The 16,492-nt window shown below is 36.6% G+C and overlaps 1 protein-coding gene across 1 annotated transcript in view; it reads right to left on the bottom strand.

Annotated features, from left to right (window-relative positions):
- Positions 1-16,492, bottom strand: part of Obsc (Obscurin) — a 247,589-nt gene that overhangs the window by 170,330 nt on the left and 60,767 nt on the right. Inside the window, exons 6-9 of the mRNA XM_089096011.1 lie at positions 11,431-11,677; positions 6,566-6,974; positions 2,372-4,374; positions 1,703-1,905 (exon numbers count right to left, since the gene is read on the bottom strand). Coding sequence (XP_088952137.1) covers positions 1,703-1,905; positions 2,372-4,374; positions 6,566-6,974; positions 11,431-11,677 — 2,862 coding nt within the window. The remainder of the gene's footprint in view (positions 1-1,702; positions 1,906-2,371; positions 4,375-6,565; positions 6,975-11,430; positions 11,678-16,492) is intronic.

The raw sequence follows: 16,492 nt of genomic DNA on the forward strand, positions 1-16,492 counted from the left end.
GATTATAATATTCCGCACAAAATTCAAGATTTATTTCCCTCTGCAAATTGTCTCTAAATACTCGTTCCAACTCAAATAAAAGTTAAATTTCTTAGAAGCAGAGGACTATTTTCATTATTTAAAATATGAGAAAGAAAAATATGTTTAAAAGAATTGTTATTTTAACTAAAAAAGTCACTTTCTCTTTTGAAGAAAGAAGTCTCCTTTTTTCAAAATAGAAAAAAACTTTTCAGATATTCAAAATCGACGCACATCTGGTTAAATAGTCAGTTTATTTTCTTAATAGCTTTCAGAACGTAAAATCTAAGAGCTATCAGTTAGAAACAATTTGCAATCGAATATCTTGGGAAGGAGAATTACCAGATCCATTATATTTTATGTTTACATTGTTTATATGGTTAGCCTAAATTTTCAAAGAAAGCATACATATTTAAAACCAGCGTCAAAGGCGAGTTTTTTTTCGCTATATAGAAAACAAGAGTAAAAGTTGAAGAGAGTTAACTTTTAGCGAACTTTCAAGACCTCAATCCCTTATGTTCGATAAATCTTTAGACAGTACTTCGGTGTCCAGGTAATAAATAGCTAATTTCGGTGCCCAATTCATTTGAAAATATATAAAATCAGGGCAGATTGTTGCAAATTTCCGTGCTCAGGAAAATCAATAAAGTAACGGAGATAACAAGATAATGCTTACTACTTGTACCGAAAGATCAAGGCCGTATCCAGGGGGGGGGGGTACCCGGCTCGAGCCCCCCCCCCCAAAAAAAAAAAATTCTGACTCGTAAAAACGTAACAAAAATGGATATAAAAATTTTGTATGCGTTTTTTGAGTTTTTTTGTGTACCCCCCCTCCCCCACAAATTTTTTTTTAGTAAAACCCCCTCGGAAAAAAAATCCTGGGTAAGGCCTTGCGAAAGATACTTACTTGTAAAAATCGTTTTGTGGAAAAGATACAGTCAATAATAAAAATGGAAGAAAATAGGTGACAAATACTCGTTGTTATACTACCTCCTCCTCCTCCTCTAAGAGCTAAAATGTGAAGACCTTTAATGTCTTTTATAAAGTATCCGTGGTTGCTCTAACCAAAGAAAATTGCACGATAAAATTTCCCAGAGGCCTTACTCCTCGGAATTTAAATGCAAGATCGAAAGAAGGAGAAGGACTTGCAATTGTTCCCATTCCCAGCCATAGATTTAAAAAATACCAGTTGGACATCTTTTTTATTATGGCAAAAAATGGAAAAAATTCTAATTATTAGGTAAAACCTTTTTCTGTCTTTTGAAAAAAAGGAAAAAATCTACCCTCCCTGTATTTTGTGATTTGGTTTCCTGCCAGAATACCGATGTCTTCCCTAGGGCACCAGAATTAGAAAGCTGTTGTCCAAAGTTTAGATGCCTTTTAGTCCCAAATTTAGCAAACTACTGCTCCGATTGTAATCCCAAAGACCATCAGCCTGGATCAAGCAGACCCGATTTTAGTGAAGTGTAAACCGATAAATAAGCCTAAAGCGTTCAATTTTCACACTTTTTATCTGAACCAGAAGAAACGGAAAAGAAAATCGCAGGAGCATTACTTTAAAAAATGAACTTTTCAAAGTATTCTAATAGTGTATTATTCATTTTCTATATATACATTTTTAGATGATTAATGACTCGAAAACAATCTCTTACCAGAAGCACTGCAAGACAAAAAAAAAACTCACCAATTTAGATGTGGAATTGGAAAGCCGGAAACTTTAACCTCCAAAAGGGCCAGATATCCAGTTACCACTTTAATAGGTTGTAAAGGTGATAACACAAATGGCATACTTGGTGCAGCTTCAACTTTTACTTCAGCTGAAGTCTTTGTTTCACCAAGGTCATTTGTAACGACCAATGTATATTTGCCAGCATCTTCAGCTTTAACCTAGAAAATATAATTAGATATTTGATAAAAATATTTTTAATAGAAAGAATTTTAAAGAAATATTAACCATTTTACCTTGCAGCAAAAAATCTTTTTGAAAAACTACAATGTGAAAGTGAAGCATGCAAGGAAGGGTGAATAATAAACAATGGGGCTGTTGTCCCCTCAAAAATATTTAAGGCTAGAGTGCCATTTGTGGTCTGACAGAAAGATACAAAAAAAACAAAGCATTTATACAAAAACTTTCTAATCAATTTTGTCATTTTATTTAATTTTATTATTTAACCCTATGAGGCGAGGATCAGGTAAGAATAAAGTGTGTTCTTACTAACTGATTACTTTTTTTAGTTCTGGATAAGACTATTGAAAAGAAAATTCTCTTGTGTATCTTTTTTTTTTTGTTTAGTAATCTTGGACAGACTAATATAAAAAAAACTTATAAAAAAAAAAACAAAAAAAAACTTACATTGTCAATATCCAGGCCAATGGATCCATCAGGTCTTTCAAACGTTGCATAACGGTCTCCATAGATGGCACGGCCATCTTTTATCCACTTAATTTCAGGCTTTGGAAAGGCAATAACGCGTGCGTCAAGATTTAAGGTTTTTCCTTCTGAAACTGTCTGATCCTTCAGCTTCTTATTAAACGAAGGTTTTTTGGGGCTTGGTTGAACAGCAACCACTGTCTCTGTCGAAATCTGACCATTTAGATTAGTTGCTACTAATCTATAGGCTCCTGAGTCATCAGGTTCGGCATTCTTTACCACAAGCTTGACATTATTGTCTGCATCTTTTATTATTTCTATTCTGTCATTTGGAATAATTTCGTTGTTATCTTTCAGCCATTTGTAGACCGGGACAGGACTGCCGTCTAGCTTAACAGAAAACGAAAGGACTTCACCTTCCTTAGCATTTGTAAATGGCTCTAATCCTTGAGCAATGCTTGGCACAGACTGATAAAGCTGAAGGTCAGCCTCTGTGTTAGCCTCACCAATTGCATTTTTTGCTTTCACAGAATATTTACCGAGATTATCAGATGATACACCTTTGATTGTTAAGCAACTTTTCTTGTCAAAATCTGTTATCAGAATTAATTCAGAGATTTCAATTTTATTATCATTAAAAAACCATTCAATGCTTGGCCTGGGTATACCATCAACGTCTACAATAAGTTCTGTATCAGCTCCTTCCTTCACAAACGCTGGCGAAAGTGGTGTCTTAAATACAGGCTCTGAGTAGATGACCGTTAGTTTAGCTTCAGCGCTGACCTCTCCGACTTCATTTGAAGCTTTTAGTGTATAAATCCCACCGTCAGCAACTTTTACTTCCTTGACTTCTAATATGTATGTGTTATTTTTCACATCGTTTGTTGTATGAATCCAGTTTTCCTTTTTCAATTTTTGTCCATCCTTTAGCCATTCAATCTTTGGCTTTGGATTTGCAGCAACGACTGTTTGAAAGGTTGCACACTGTCCAAATTCTACTTCAGCTGGTTGAAGCCCTACTATATTTGGCTTTGAATTAATAGTTATGACTCCGGTATATTTATCCTCACCATGCTCATTACTAGCTATTAAAGTATACTTTCCTCCATCCGACTGCTTGATACAATTAACAACTATAGTATGCAAGCTTTCGCCATCATCTGAAACAATGACATTATCACTTTCGGTAGCTATTTTACCGTTTTTGTACCATTCTACCTTTGGTCTTGGGTCACCACAGACTTTAGCTTCAAGAACAAGTTGTTCCCCTTTAATAGCCGTTGTGTCATCAAAGGGTTTTAAAATTTTCGGTACACGTCTTTCAGCGAGCGATTTGATGGTTATTATCTCTTGCCTATGTTCACTTCCTACCTCATTTTCAATAGTTACAGAATAATCTCCAGAATCAGATAGCTCAGCACGTGAAATTTTCATTCGGAATGACGTCTCTTCTTCTATGAGAACATAGCTATCTGATAATTCAATATTATTACCATCTTTAGACCATTTTGCCTTTGGCCTAGGAACACCCTCGGCAATAATCTCCAAAACTACCTCTTCTTCTTCCCATGCATCTAGATTTTTAAAGTTATCTGATATAATTATAGGCTTGTATTGGACTTGGAGTGTACAAGACGAGCGTACTTCTCCCATTTCATTTGTTAGTACGCATTCATAGTTACCAGAGTCTTTTTTCGTTACCAAGTTAAACGTCAGTGAGTAAATTTCCGTAGTTTCTTTTTTTATTTTCACATTAGCGTCAGCAGTCACTTCAGAACCATCTTTGAACCATTTTACCTCTGGTTCAGGCACACCAGTTGCAGATACCTTCAATGTGCATGACTGACCTTCGTTTACGATTGTATCTAACAGTTGACCAGTGATTTTTGGTGGTGTTTTTACAGAAAGTGTTGCTGATGCTTCACAGCTACCTTTTTCATTTTCTACCTTCACAGTATAAGAACCAGCCATGTCAACACCAACATCTGAAAATACCAGGCGATTCAGTAAAAGATTGAAAAAGAAGCCTGAAGAGGACTGATAAAACACTGTTTCATCAGCTCGTTTATACAAAAATAGCCAAAAAAGAGAGTACAAAAGCATATAATGCTGCAAAAAATCAGTCATTAACGCTGAACGTTGTTAAGACCTAAAATACCGTCTCGTTTGATATAGCGGATAATCAAAAATTTAAAACCTACTTAATACACCCTCTAAGGTTCCCTCAAAGCTAAAGCTGAGTCCTTTATTCCAATTTTATAAAACAGCATGTCAAATGCCGATTCAATTCTACCAACTCGTTTTCAGAAAAAGTACTACTGTTACGAACAAGTCACTGCATCCCCAGTCCGCCAGAGGTCAACATTTCTGCGCGCACATCCAATCAAACTATTCTTCCCAACTATTCAAAGCTTTACTATAACTATTGTTGCTATAGCTGTAGCTATAGCTATAACTATTGTTGTGAGTTAGCGATTTTGCATTTTGTATGCTTAAATTATTAACAATTTAATATTTGAAAGTCTTGTTTCGTTGTCCCACTATTTTTCAGGCTGTGGAGCCTTTGTGAGGGATTTGTGATTTTGCTATTGAGTTGTTTTTGTTTTTGTTTTTTTTTTGTGTGTGTATTTTTTTTTATTTTTTGTCTCGTTGAAATATATAAATCTAAATATATCATCTATAAGAGAGTACGGTACATGATATATAGCATACATAGTATACAACTATGTACAGAATATATAGTATATAGAGTATATATATAGTATATAGCGAAGAGTATAGGTAGCTTACAAATGTGGGTGCATGATTAAGTGGCAAAATAGAATAACCATTGTCATCCAACATTTGGCGGTTCCGCGTATTTTTGTTAGTGTAATAAGAAAACATTATTAGTATTATAGGTATAACCGGCAAAATCAGCGCAGTAACGAATAAATGTGTAATCTCAATTTCTGAAAAGAACACAATTACGAAGTATAATAAAGTATCTAGAACGCCGAACGATACATGGGGCTAGTTAGTTTTTTTTTCTGGCACTAGCGTCAGTTTTTACTCATATAAGTTACCAATATTCTTTGGTGTTTAGTGTGCATGTGTGTAGGATAAAAGTATATAGTGTAAGTAGTAAACAGTTAAATGGTCAATTTTATTTTAAACAAATGATGTACTTATTGACAAAGAATAACAAGTAAGCCTTACGAAACTATATACACAACACATAAAAACATCTGTGCTGTTCAATTTATTTAATTACAAAATTTTATAACATATATCATCAATCCAAGTGGCTGCACGAAGTCAAACATGAAAGGACTTGATGTTGAGTGATCACGTATATAGCAACATATAACAAGCAAAACACTTAACAAAGTAACAAAAAAAGAAATAAACCACCAAATATGACCGATGTTTCTCAAAAAATTAAAAACAAATATAAAAAAAATAACAAAAAAAATAGAAGAAAAAGCAAAAATATCTATGAACAGAAAAAGTCTTGTTCCATGTTCCCGTTAGAATACACGAATTATCAAGAATTTTGTGCAGGCTAGAATTTGTTTCGGGTTATTATTCGTCCTTAGTCTTGAAAAACAGTTGTGACGAACTTGAATTGCATTGTCTTTGGAAACCAAGTGCTCAATTTTAATTTTATATTTTGTTAATTAGGCTTGTTTGTTTCGCTATTTGACTTGAGTGGGCATTATCTGAGACGAGTCGATATTTTTACACCATTTGAATATTTTCGTATATCCTTACAGTCAATTTCATGCATGAGGCGTGAGAACTCCTGTCAAATAGTAGAAATAAGGTTGCTGAATGAAAAATAACAAGATTGTTTGAATTAGCATAAGAACAATTTAATTTTTTCGCAGAGGCACGTCGATGGCGAGCTGAATCATTAAAATATTTAGTTATTTTGACTAAAGAATCGACACCTCGTTCAAGTACCTTCTATACAGAAATGATTCTGGTTTTAAAACACGATTGATTAAACTAAATAGAAAAAATATTTATTTAACTACTTGTCATAGAAATAAAACTTTGTTTTCTTGAAAGAAGAGTAAAAAGAAACATTTTTTATTTAAAACATAAGAAAGATAAGATAAACAATAGAATATAGGGAAAGTCAGAGTTTACCAAGAAGAGCTGTCATTAAAAGCTAGGTTTATCTAGACTTACCCTCAATGAGTAATTTATAAACTCCCTCTTCATAAACTTTTTTGAACTGATTCTTTTCCTCAGTGATCTCCATTTCACCGATAAACCAACGAACTGTGGGCTCGGGGTAAGCATTCACGCCAATTCCAAACGCTACATTTTTATCTCCTTCTTTTACTATTATGCCCTCTAGTGGCTTTGTAACCTCGGGCGATGCTTTAACTTTGACATTTGCTGCACTTTCGTCACCACCATGTGCATTTTCAATCTTGCATTTGAATTTACCAGAGTCACGTCTAGTGAGGTTCTTGACAGTTAAGGTGTAAATGCAATCTTTTTCATCGATTATGTACTTTTTTCCGTCGTGCTTTATTTCTGTGTCCCCTTGGAACCATTTTACCTCTGGCTTTGGGTTTGCCTGAACTTCTACCTATGATAATGAAATAAAATTAGGATTACAACCTTTGTAAAGTGGTCCTCAAACTATCCTACCTCCAAACTGGCTCCGATTGAAGTTATTCTATCTCCAAATGGGCTCTGGTGAAAACTATCCTACCTCCAAATGGGCTCCGATTAAACTATCCTACCTCCAAATTTGCTCCGATTAAAACTATCCTACCTCCAAATGTTCTCCGATTGAAAATATCCTACTTCCAAATGGGTTCCGATTGAAACTTTCCTACCTCCAAATGGATTCCGCTTCAAATCATATTACCTCCAAATGCTCTTCGACTGAAACTATCCTACGTCAAAAATTGAAAAGATGGATTAGTAGTCTATCTTGTGCATAGTTTTGTGCTAAATCTGAATTTGCAGTCACTGGTGCCTATTGGCACCATCCAGCTAAAGCTTTTCCAACTCATATTTTCTTTCTTCTCCTATGTTGCAAAATTGCTTTTATTACACACTGAAACTATTCTAAGTCTTTATTTAATTTCGACTGGGGATAGTTTCATAATTGCATAGGCAATTATTCCCAAATAAACTCTACAGTTTTGTTGTTTCCCTATAACCCCTTTTTGAAGTACTGGATAAATAGTCCTAAGAGCTTCAAAAGCTCTCCTGAGAAGTTGCAATTTTGGGCATAGGATAGTTTCAATCGGAGCTCATTTGGAGGTTGGATAGTTTCAATCGGAGCCCATTTAGAGGAAAGATATTCCTATCACAGTTTATCGCAATGCTGTATTTTGTTAGTAATACTTACCATGTGACTTTTAAATTGATAGGTTTTAGAAAATATAGCAAAAATTAAAAATAGTTTTGTACTTGCTAATCCTCTGGTGTGACCTTCCAGTGGCGACCTGAAAAATCCAAGAGGTCGTCCCAGAAAAAAACCCTATGCTGCTCACACCAGTCACTCTGCACGTTTTAAACGTTCTGCAACCAGAGTGGGAAATATTCTGTCAGCAGAAGAATACCAAGATTATTGGAGTCTTCTATCGATGCCCAGGGTGCTTCAGAAGTACGGGAGCACCAAAGTTCTGAGGCAAGGGGATAAAAAAACCAGTATACATTGAGCAATTCAATTTCATTTTATTGCAGATTAAGAGGAAGAAAACTCACATTACCTTCCAAAACTTTGTAAATTTATTTATTTATTTTGTATCCTTATTTTGTTTTACTATAGGTCAAAACTATAAGACATGTTTAGGCCCAAAGACCACAATAAGCGCTTTTGCATACGCTTTTTTTGTAAATTTATTCATCTTTATTTTTACTTCAAATTCTAGCGATGATACAGGACCCATGTTTACCATAACGGTACCAAATTCATTCTCCTATTTAATGTTGTTTTATACTTTTCTTTGATTCAATAAGAAAAACGGAAGAAGACCTAAATTCTTAAGTTAAAGATCAATGGAATAGGGTCTATTTTGGAACGGTATTCAGGGAGTGTTTTCCGGACCCCAAAAAAAGATAAGAAAAATTGCAAAAAAAAACTTTAAAGAAATAAAAACCTCTAGACACTAAGAAAAACTCTTAGAGAAAAATAAGTAAAAAAAGAAATAATAAAAAACACTAAGACCAAAATACGAAGACCAAACACCCGCAAAAAAATTATTAAAAACAAAAAGAATACAAAATATCACATTATAATAACATAATAGCATAATATAATAACATAATAACATAATGATTTCGTTGCAATTAAGCAATAACATAATTTCATTGCAATTTAGCATTTATATAAAATGTTTTTTTTTTTATAATAATGTCGGTTTTAAGTCATTGTCTTTTTTCTTGGGTTGTCATTTTTCATTTTTAGGCTGTTGAAACGTGTATTTTTTTTTCTTGTATTTTATTTTCTGTTTTCAGCCTGAGGACTTTCTTTAATATAATTTAAATAAAAAAAACTTGTCACTTGAAATTTTTTAATCTTTTTGCATTGCTGCTTCGCCATCAGTGAACACAGAAGACACATATTTGTTAAACGGAAAAAGTAGGCATTTGTATAAATTCTAACACTTTTTTTTTAAATCTATCTTCATCCAATTTTAATCTATTTAATCTTTTTTATTTACCTTCTAGTCTTTTCATTTTTATCTTTTAATTTGCCTTCAGCCAATGATCCGAGGCCCATTTTTTCTAAAAAGGCACAATGAAAAATTAATCTCATTTTATCTTTTACGATCCAAACATACAATGCATGCTTCCTCTAAGGAGGGGTGCAAGCATTTTATCAACTATACATTTTAGGTAGTTTTATTTTTGTTTTACACTGGGGTTAAATACTGAATTGATGCGTTGGCTAAGAACAAACAATTGGCATTTTTTGCAAATCTTTAAATTTCTACAAAATTAAAAATTCACCCCTCCTCTGGACATCGAATATAATGACTTTAATACCAATAAGTTACCCCTTACTATTATCCTTTTTTATTGGCCAGGTCTTAACTAGCACTTGCCATGTGTGATTTTAAAAGGCTGAGCGCAAAGTGTGGACTTTTGAACTAGTAATTTGTATTTACTCTAATTATTTCTTCTTATACATAAAATTCATGCTACGTATTGTAAATAATTGCTAAATTCAGTGGCAGATCCAGGGGGGACGAGGGGGGCGCACCCCCCCCCCGAACGTAGTGTAAAGTAGTGTAATTTACTTAATTAACTCAAGTTTGCGTTAATTAAACTTGCTTCTAACGTAAGTTTATCGGATCAACCTATTTTGTACCCCCCCGCCTCCCCCGAAAAAAATCCTGGTTCCGCCCCTGGCTAAATTTAAGGGGTGCGCTGGAGAAAAAAAAACAATAAGAGTGCAAATTATTTGGATATGTGAGCAAAAACATTGGAGTATGCAATTTAGAAAGCGAAGGGCCTCCTGCCAAAAATTTGTGGATAAATTGGAAAAGACTTTCAAGAAGAAGAATCTGAAATCCACAAAATTCTATTTCTAATCAAAATGGATTAAATTCTCAAGGGTGCTCAGGAGGAAACCTGCCATGCGTGAGATCAGTTTTTAAATCTATGAGGTATTTAAAAAAAAAAAAAAATTTGTACGTATTTATAAGCCAAAAACATTTAGGTAGTTCATTTTGAAACATTGGCCAGGGTATAGAGGCCTTATTTGTAAATAAATAAGAACATATTTTAATTCTGTGTCATCTTAAAACAATATCAACGCCTTCATTATTTTAGGTTCTTATAGACTCCAGGAAGTGAGAATTTTCAGCGCTGATATTCCGAAAATAACTTTTGCACTAGCTAGTAGTATGTTATTAGGCACCGCGAGGGGATATTTCAGGGGTGATTTACTCCATATACACCATATACAGTACAGTTTTAACGGTACATGACTTACCACGGACATGTATCTAGTACTACAGAAGGGACATGACTTACCGGACAGGTTTCTGAGGCAACGACATTTTCTGGACCACTATTAATTACTATCAACTGTACAAAGAATATGCTTAGAAGTGTAATAGATTTGACGCCTACAAGGAAAACTACAAGAATATGCTCAGAAGAGTAATAGATTTGACGCCTACCCAGAGACTTTGGTATAACGTGTTCAATAGTTTAATGGACTTTCTGTAAAAATACTGGTTTCAGCCGAAGGGGAAAATAATCATGTTTTTTGTATTATTTGCCTAAAACTAACTCAATTTGTGAAAAAGGTACTCCATTGGAATAACTCTGCTATGAATGATCTTAATTGGTGATTTAATAATAGGGGTGAAACAGAGCTGGATGATATTTTTAATTGGATTGTATGAAATTGCTGAAAGAGTTAAAGTGCTTACCAGTTAAGGTAAGTCCGAGGGGGGTGGTAACTCTTACGCAACTTAACATAAATTTGGAATAACATCAATAGTATCAATCTATGGAAACGGTTAACGATGACAAGAACATTTTTTGACTTAACTTGTCTTTACTTCTTGGCTGTGTTCTGTATAATACACAAATACCAGTTGAGAAGTGTTGCCAATATAAAATATGGTGTAGCATTGGAGTATGCTAAAAAGTTGAAAGTAATAGAGTCGTGGGCGCCAAGAAAAGATCATCCAGAAATACCACCTCCAGAAATACGAATATTTAAAGAGGGGGGAGGTTCAGAAAAGCGTAAAAATAGTTGAATCTTTTGGAACTATTACTAATTCAAGGGGTAATCATGTCAATCTAGGTATTTTGGGGAGGCAAGGGCAAGAACACCCTGTATAACGTACCAAGGTTCGTCTTGAGTTATAATTTAATTAATAGGTTTGCGAAGATATGGGCACGTAAGGCAGTATGAATACCTGTACGAATTCCCTTGGGCATACAGGCTTGCAAGTGTATTTATATATGGGCATGTGCATGCAGGTTTGTCAAAAAACTCATTCACACTTTTATATTCATAGTTTATGCAATAGAACTGCTAGTACAAAAATATCCATAATACTTGCTTCTAGTGTAACGTCTTGTCCAATTTCCCCTTCAAAGAGCTCCTTCATACGCTTCAAAAACCTGGGTGGGGCTAAAGCATCTATGGCAAAAAATTCTGACATTTGACCCATTGCATTTGAAGCAACAACACTGTAGGATCCCGAGTCCTCAAAAGACACCTCTTCTATTATTAAGCTGTAGGTTTCAGACTTCTCTTGGACAAACCGAATTTTTTCTGACGATGAAATCTGCTTCCCATCCTTATACCTAAAATTGTATGTTATTTTACTTATTTTGTTACAGTGTCTAACGTTTAAACAGTTTGCATATTTTAAAGAGCTTGAACATCTTTATGCTATGACCAATTTGTACTAGACAAATGAATACTTGCAGCAAACCAGAATTACTTTTACATGCTTACGCAAATACATTACAAAACGCATATTATCAGTGTTAAAGTAGTCAGTCAGTGTTATGTGTAATGTTTACCCCCCCGCCGTCGGTTACCCCCCGGAAAATACCCTCCCGCGGAAAATAACCCCTGGGAAATACCCCCCTCCCTCGGAAAATATCCCCCCGCAGAAAATACCCCCCCCCAACCAGAAAATACTCCCCGGAAAAAAAACCCGGAGAATAGCCCCCACGGATAATAGCCCCCGCGGAAAATACCCCCAGAAAATACCCCCCGGAAAATACCCCCAATGTAAAATACCCCCCCCCAGTAAATACCCCCCCGCGGAAAATTCCCTCCCCCGTGGAAAATAAGGGGGGGGAGGGTATTTGAGAATTTTATTTGAGTTTTTTTTATTTCCCTAAGTAGGGGGAAGGAGTTTTGGAACTTGTGTATTATGCGCCACTCACTCAAGTTTGTGCTGTGTAAAACTGTGTATACGCTGTTTAAAAACGATCAAAACCGGTTTCTTCGTTAGTTTTTTTCAGCGTAGCGCGAGACAAGAGTAGAACCCTATCAGGAGGCCCCAGGACTCACCCCTGCTGCCACCTATAACTTTTTTTACATAATTCATGGATGGTTATGTGTGTCGGTCGATTTATTTGATGTTTTTCATGGATGTTTAATGGTTTTTGTCAGTGAGAATTTGAAAAACAGGAACTTTGTCACATTTATGGATGTCAACAGCAATTCATGTCTGTTATATGGTTTTCTCAGTGAGAATGAAAAACAGGAATTTTCTCACTTGGAAAAACAGGAATTTTCTCACTTGGAAAACCATAAACCACGTGGTCCTGTCACGAGTAGCACCTGTGAACTTGATTTACATAATCGCTAGGGGAAATTATTGATTCACGAAGGGGAGAATTAAGAAACAATAAGGTTTCTTTAATCTTAGGTCTGAGGGATAAACGTTCTTTAGGACAGAGAGAAAAATTAATATTCTATTTTTAAATAGGGTTTCATTGATCTTTAGTGTCAGGAATTATAATTGACATCACTTGTTATCTTGGAATTATGCGGGGGTCTAAAGAGATAGAAATTCTATTTTTAAATACGGCTTCACGGAGCTTTAAGTCGGAGAGATAAATTGATATTCTAACGAAACCCTAGTAGTTTAGCTAGGAAAATTTATGAGATGAAGAGATTAACGTAGGAAAGGGTTTCCTAGAAATTTGAAATGCGTTAGCGCAGAGATGCCAAACAAAAGGAACACGCTGAAATTACGTTTAGGGATTATTTGGGAGAAACCGTTTTATCCATTTTATGGGATTATTTCGGTGAAACAGTTAGAGACATTTTGAAAGAAGATTTTAGGAAAGGTTTTAGAAGAGAATTTGAGGGTGAAACTCTGTGGTCGTTATAATACACAAGTTCCATTTGAACAGTGTTGTGAGGTCCTCCACCCCAACCCCAAAGGGTTCCGATCCCCCACAACAACCCCGAAGGAAGCCCCCGGTACTCAAAGGTCCCCCAAGCTCCCATAGAGCCCCAGCCCCCCAAACGCCCTCCTCAGACCCTCAAAGGCCCTCCTCTGGTCCTCAAAGGGCCCCCGGACCCCCAAAGGGCACCCGGACCCCAAAGGCCCTCCCCCCGGTCCTCAAAGGTCCCCCGGGCTCCCAAAGAGCCACCGGCGCCCCCAAAGACCCACCCAGACCCCCAAAGGCCATCCCCGGGCCCCCCAAAGGCCCATCGAGCTCCCAAAGGACCAACGGGGTCCCAAAGGCCCTACACCGGTCCCCAAATGTCCCCCAGGCCCCCAAAGGCCCTCCCTGTGCCCCAAAGGCCCCCCCTTTGCCCCAAAGGTCCTCCTCCGGTCCCCAAAGGCCCATCGAGCTCCCAAAGGACCAACGGGGTCCCAAAGGCCCTCCACCGGTCTCCAACTGCCTCTCCGGACCCCCAAAGGCCCTCCACCGGTCCCCAAATGTCCCCCAGGCACCCCAAGGCCCCCCCCGGCCCCCCAAAGGCCCACCCAGACCCCCAAATGCCAGGCCCGGACCCCCAAAGCCCATCCCCCGGTCCCCAAAGGTCCCCCCGAGCTCCCAAAGGACCACCGACCCTCAAGGGGCCCACAGACCCTCAAAGGCTCTTCCCGTGCACCCGTCTTTCGTTGATGTGTGTTGTCTGAAACCTATGAGTTGGGATGTGTAGTTTGCTACTTCAGGCTTTTCTGAGCTAAGGTTTCCTAGTCTTTCATTGGTGTGTGTTGTCTGAAACCAATAGTTTGGGGTGTGTAATTTGCTATTTCCGACTTTTCATAACCGGATTTCTTAGTCTTTCGTAGGTGTGTGGTTTCAGACAACATTCACCTACGAAATACTACAAAACCTTAGCTCAGAAAAGCCTGAAATAGCAAACTAAACAGGAATTAACACTAACACCCTCCTCAGTTTGCTATTTTAGTTTTCTATTTTTGACTTTTCTGAGCTAGGTTTCTTAGCCGTTCATAGGTGAGTGTTGTCTGAAACCTATGATTTGGGATATGTAATTTGCTATTTCTGACTTTTCATAACCGGATTTCTTAGTCTTTCGTAGGTGTGTGATGTCTGAAACCTATGATTTGGGGGTGTGCGGGTTGATATTTTTTGACTTTTCTGAGCAGGATTTCTTAGCCATTCGTAGGTGTGTGTTGACTGAAACCTATGATTTGGGATGTGTGGGTTGCTATTTCAGGCTTTTCTGAGCTGGATTTCTTAGTCTTTCATAGGTGTGTAGTGTCTGAAACCTATGATTTGGGGTGGGTGGATTGCTACTTTTGACTTTTCTGAGCTGGATTTCTTAACCTTTCATAGGTGTTTGTTGTCTGAAACCTATGATTTGGGATATGTAATTTGCTATTTCCGACTTTTCATAACCGGATTTCTTAGTCTTTCGTAGGTGTGTGGTGTCTGAAACCTATGATTTTGGATGTGTGGGTTGCTATTTTTGACTTTTCTGAGTTTGATTTCTTAGTCTTTCATAGGTGTGTATTGACTGAAACCTATGATTTGGGATGGTTAATTTGCTATTTTTGACTTTTCTGAGCTAGATTTCTTAGCCTATCATATGTGTTTCCTTTCAGAAAATTATGAATTGGGAGGTGTAGTTTGCTTTTTGGACTTTTCAGAGCTAGGATTCTTAGTCACTCATAGGTGTTTGTTGTCTGAAACTTCGAGTTTGGGATGAGTAGTTGGCTATTTCAGACTTTTCTGAGCTAAGGTTTCTTAGTATTTCGTAGGTGAATGCTGTCTGAAACTTATGATTTGGGATATGTAAATTACTATTTCGGGCTTTTCTGAGTTGGATTTCTTAGTCTTTCATAGGTGTGTAGTGTCTGAAACCTATGATTTGGGATGTGTAGTTTGCTATTTTCGACTTTTCTGAGCTAGGTTTCTTAGCCTTTCATAGGTATGTGTTGTCAGAACATTATGATTTGGGATGTGTAGTTTGCTATTTCAGGCTTTTCTGAGCTAAGGTTTTCTAGTATTTCGTAGGTGAATGTTGTCTGAAACCAATTGTTTGGGATTTGTAATTTTCTATTTACGTCCTTTCATTACAGTATTTCATAGTCTTTTTTATTTGTGTGGTGTCTTAAACCTATGATTTGGGATATGTGGGTTGCTATTTCAGGCTTTTCTGAGGTGGATTTCTTAGTCTTTCATAGGTGTGTAGTGTCTGAAACCTATGATTTGGTGTGGATTGATTTCGACTTTTTAATTTTATGAAATGGATTTCTTATACTTTCATAGGTGTTTGTTGTCTGAAACATATAGTTTGGGATGACTAGTTTGCTATTTTTGACTTTTCTGAGCTAGGTTTCTTAGCCGTTCATAGGTGAGTGTTGTCTGAAACCTATGATTTGGGATATGTAATTTGCTATTTCTGACTTTTCATAACCGGATTTCTTAGTCTTTCGTAGGTGCGTGATGTCTGAAACCTATGATTTGGGGGTTTGCGGGCTGATATTTTTTTACTTTTCTGAGCAGGATTTCATAGCCATTCGTAGGTGTGTGTTGACTGAAACCTATGATTTGGGATGGTTAATTTGATATTTTTGACTTTTCTAAGCTAGATTTCTTAGCCTTTCATAGGTGTGTCCTTTCAGAAAATTATGATTTGGGAAGCACACAAAAACTTACACATGCACACGAAAACTTATATGCACACAAAAACTTAAATGCACATAAAAACTTACACACACACACACACACACACAAAACATAAACACACAAACACACGAAAACTCACACACACACCCCAAAACTTACACACACACACAAAAACATAAACACACACACACACACACACACACAAAATATTACAAATGAACACAAAAAAACTAACAAACAATCGAAAAAAAACATACACACACAAACACACAAAAAAATTAAACACACACACACGAAAACTTACACACACACGCCAAAACTTACACACACACAAAAACTAACACATGCACACGAAAACTTACACACACACACACACGAAAACTTACACACAAGCCAAAACTTACACACACACACACACACACACAAACTTACACACACACACAAAAACTTACACATGCACACTAAAACTTACATGCACACAAAAACTTACATTCACACAAAAACTTACACACACAAACACACACTAAAAATCACACACACACA

The sequence above is a fragment of the Artemia sp. Qi Xiang Cuo genome, chromosome 10 (genome assembly GCF_049724085.1).
Source record: "Artemia sp. Qi Xiang Cuo chromosome 10, ASM4972408v1, whole genome shotgun sequence".
Taxonomy (NCBI): Eukaryota; Metazoa; Arthropoda; class Branchiopoda; order Anostraca; family Artemiidae; genus Artemia; species Artemia sp. Qi Xiang Cuo.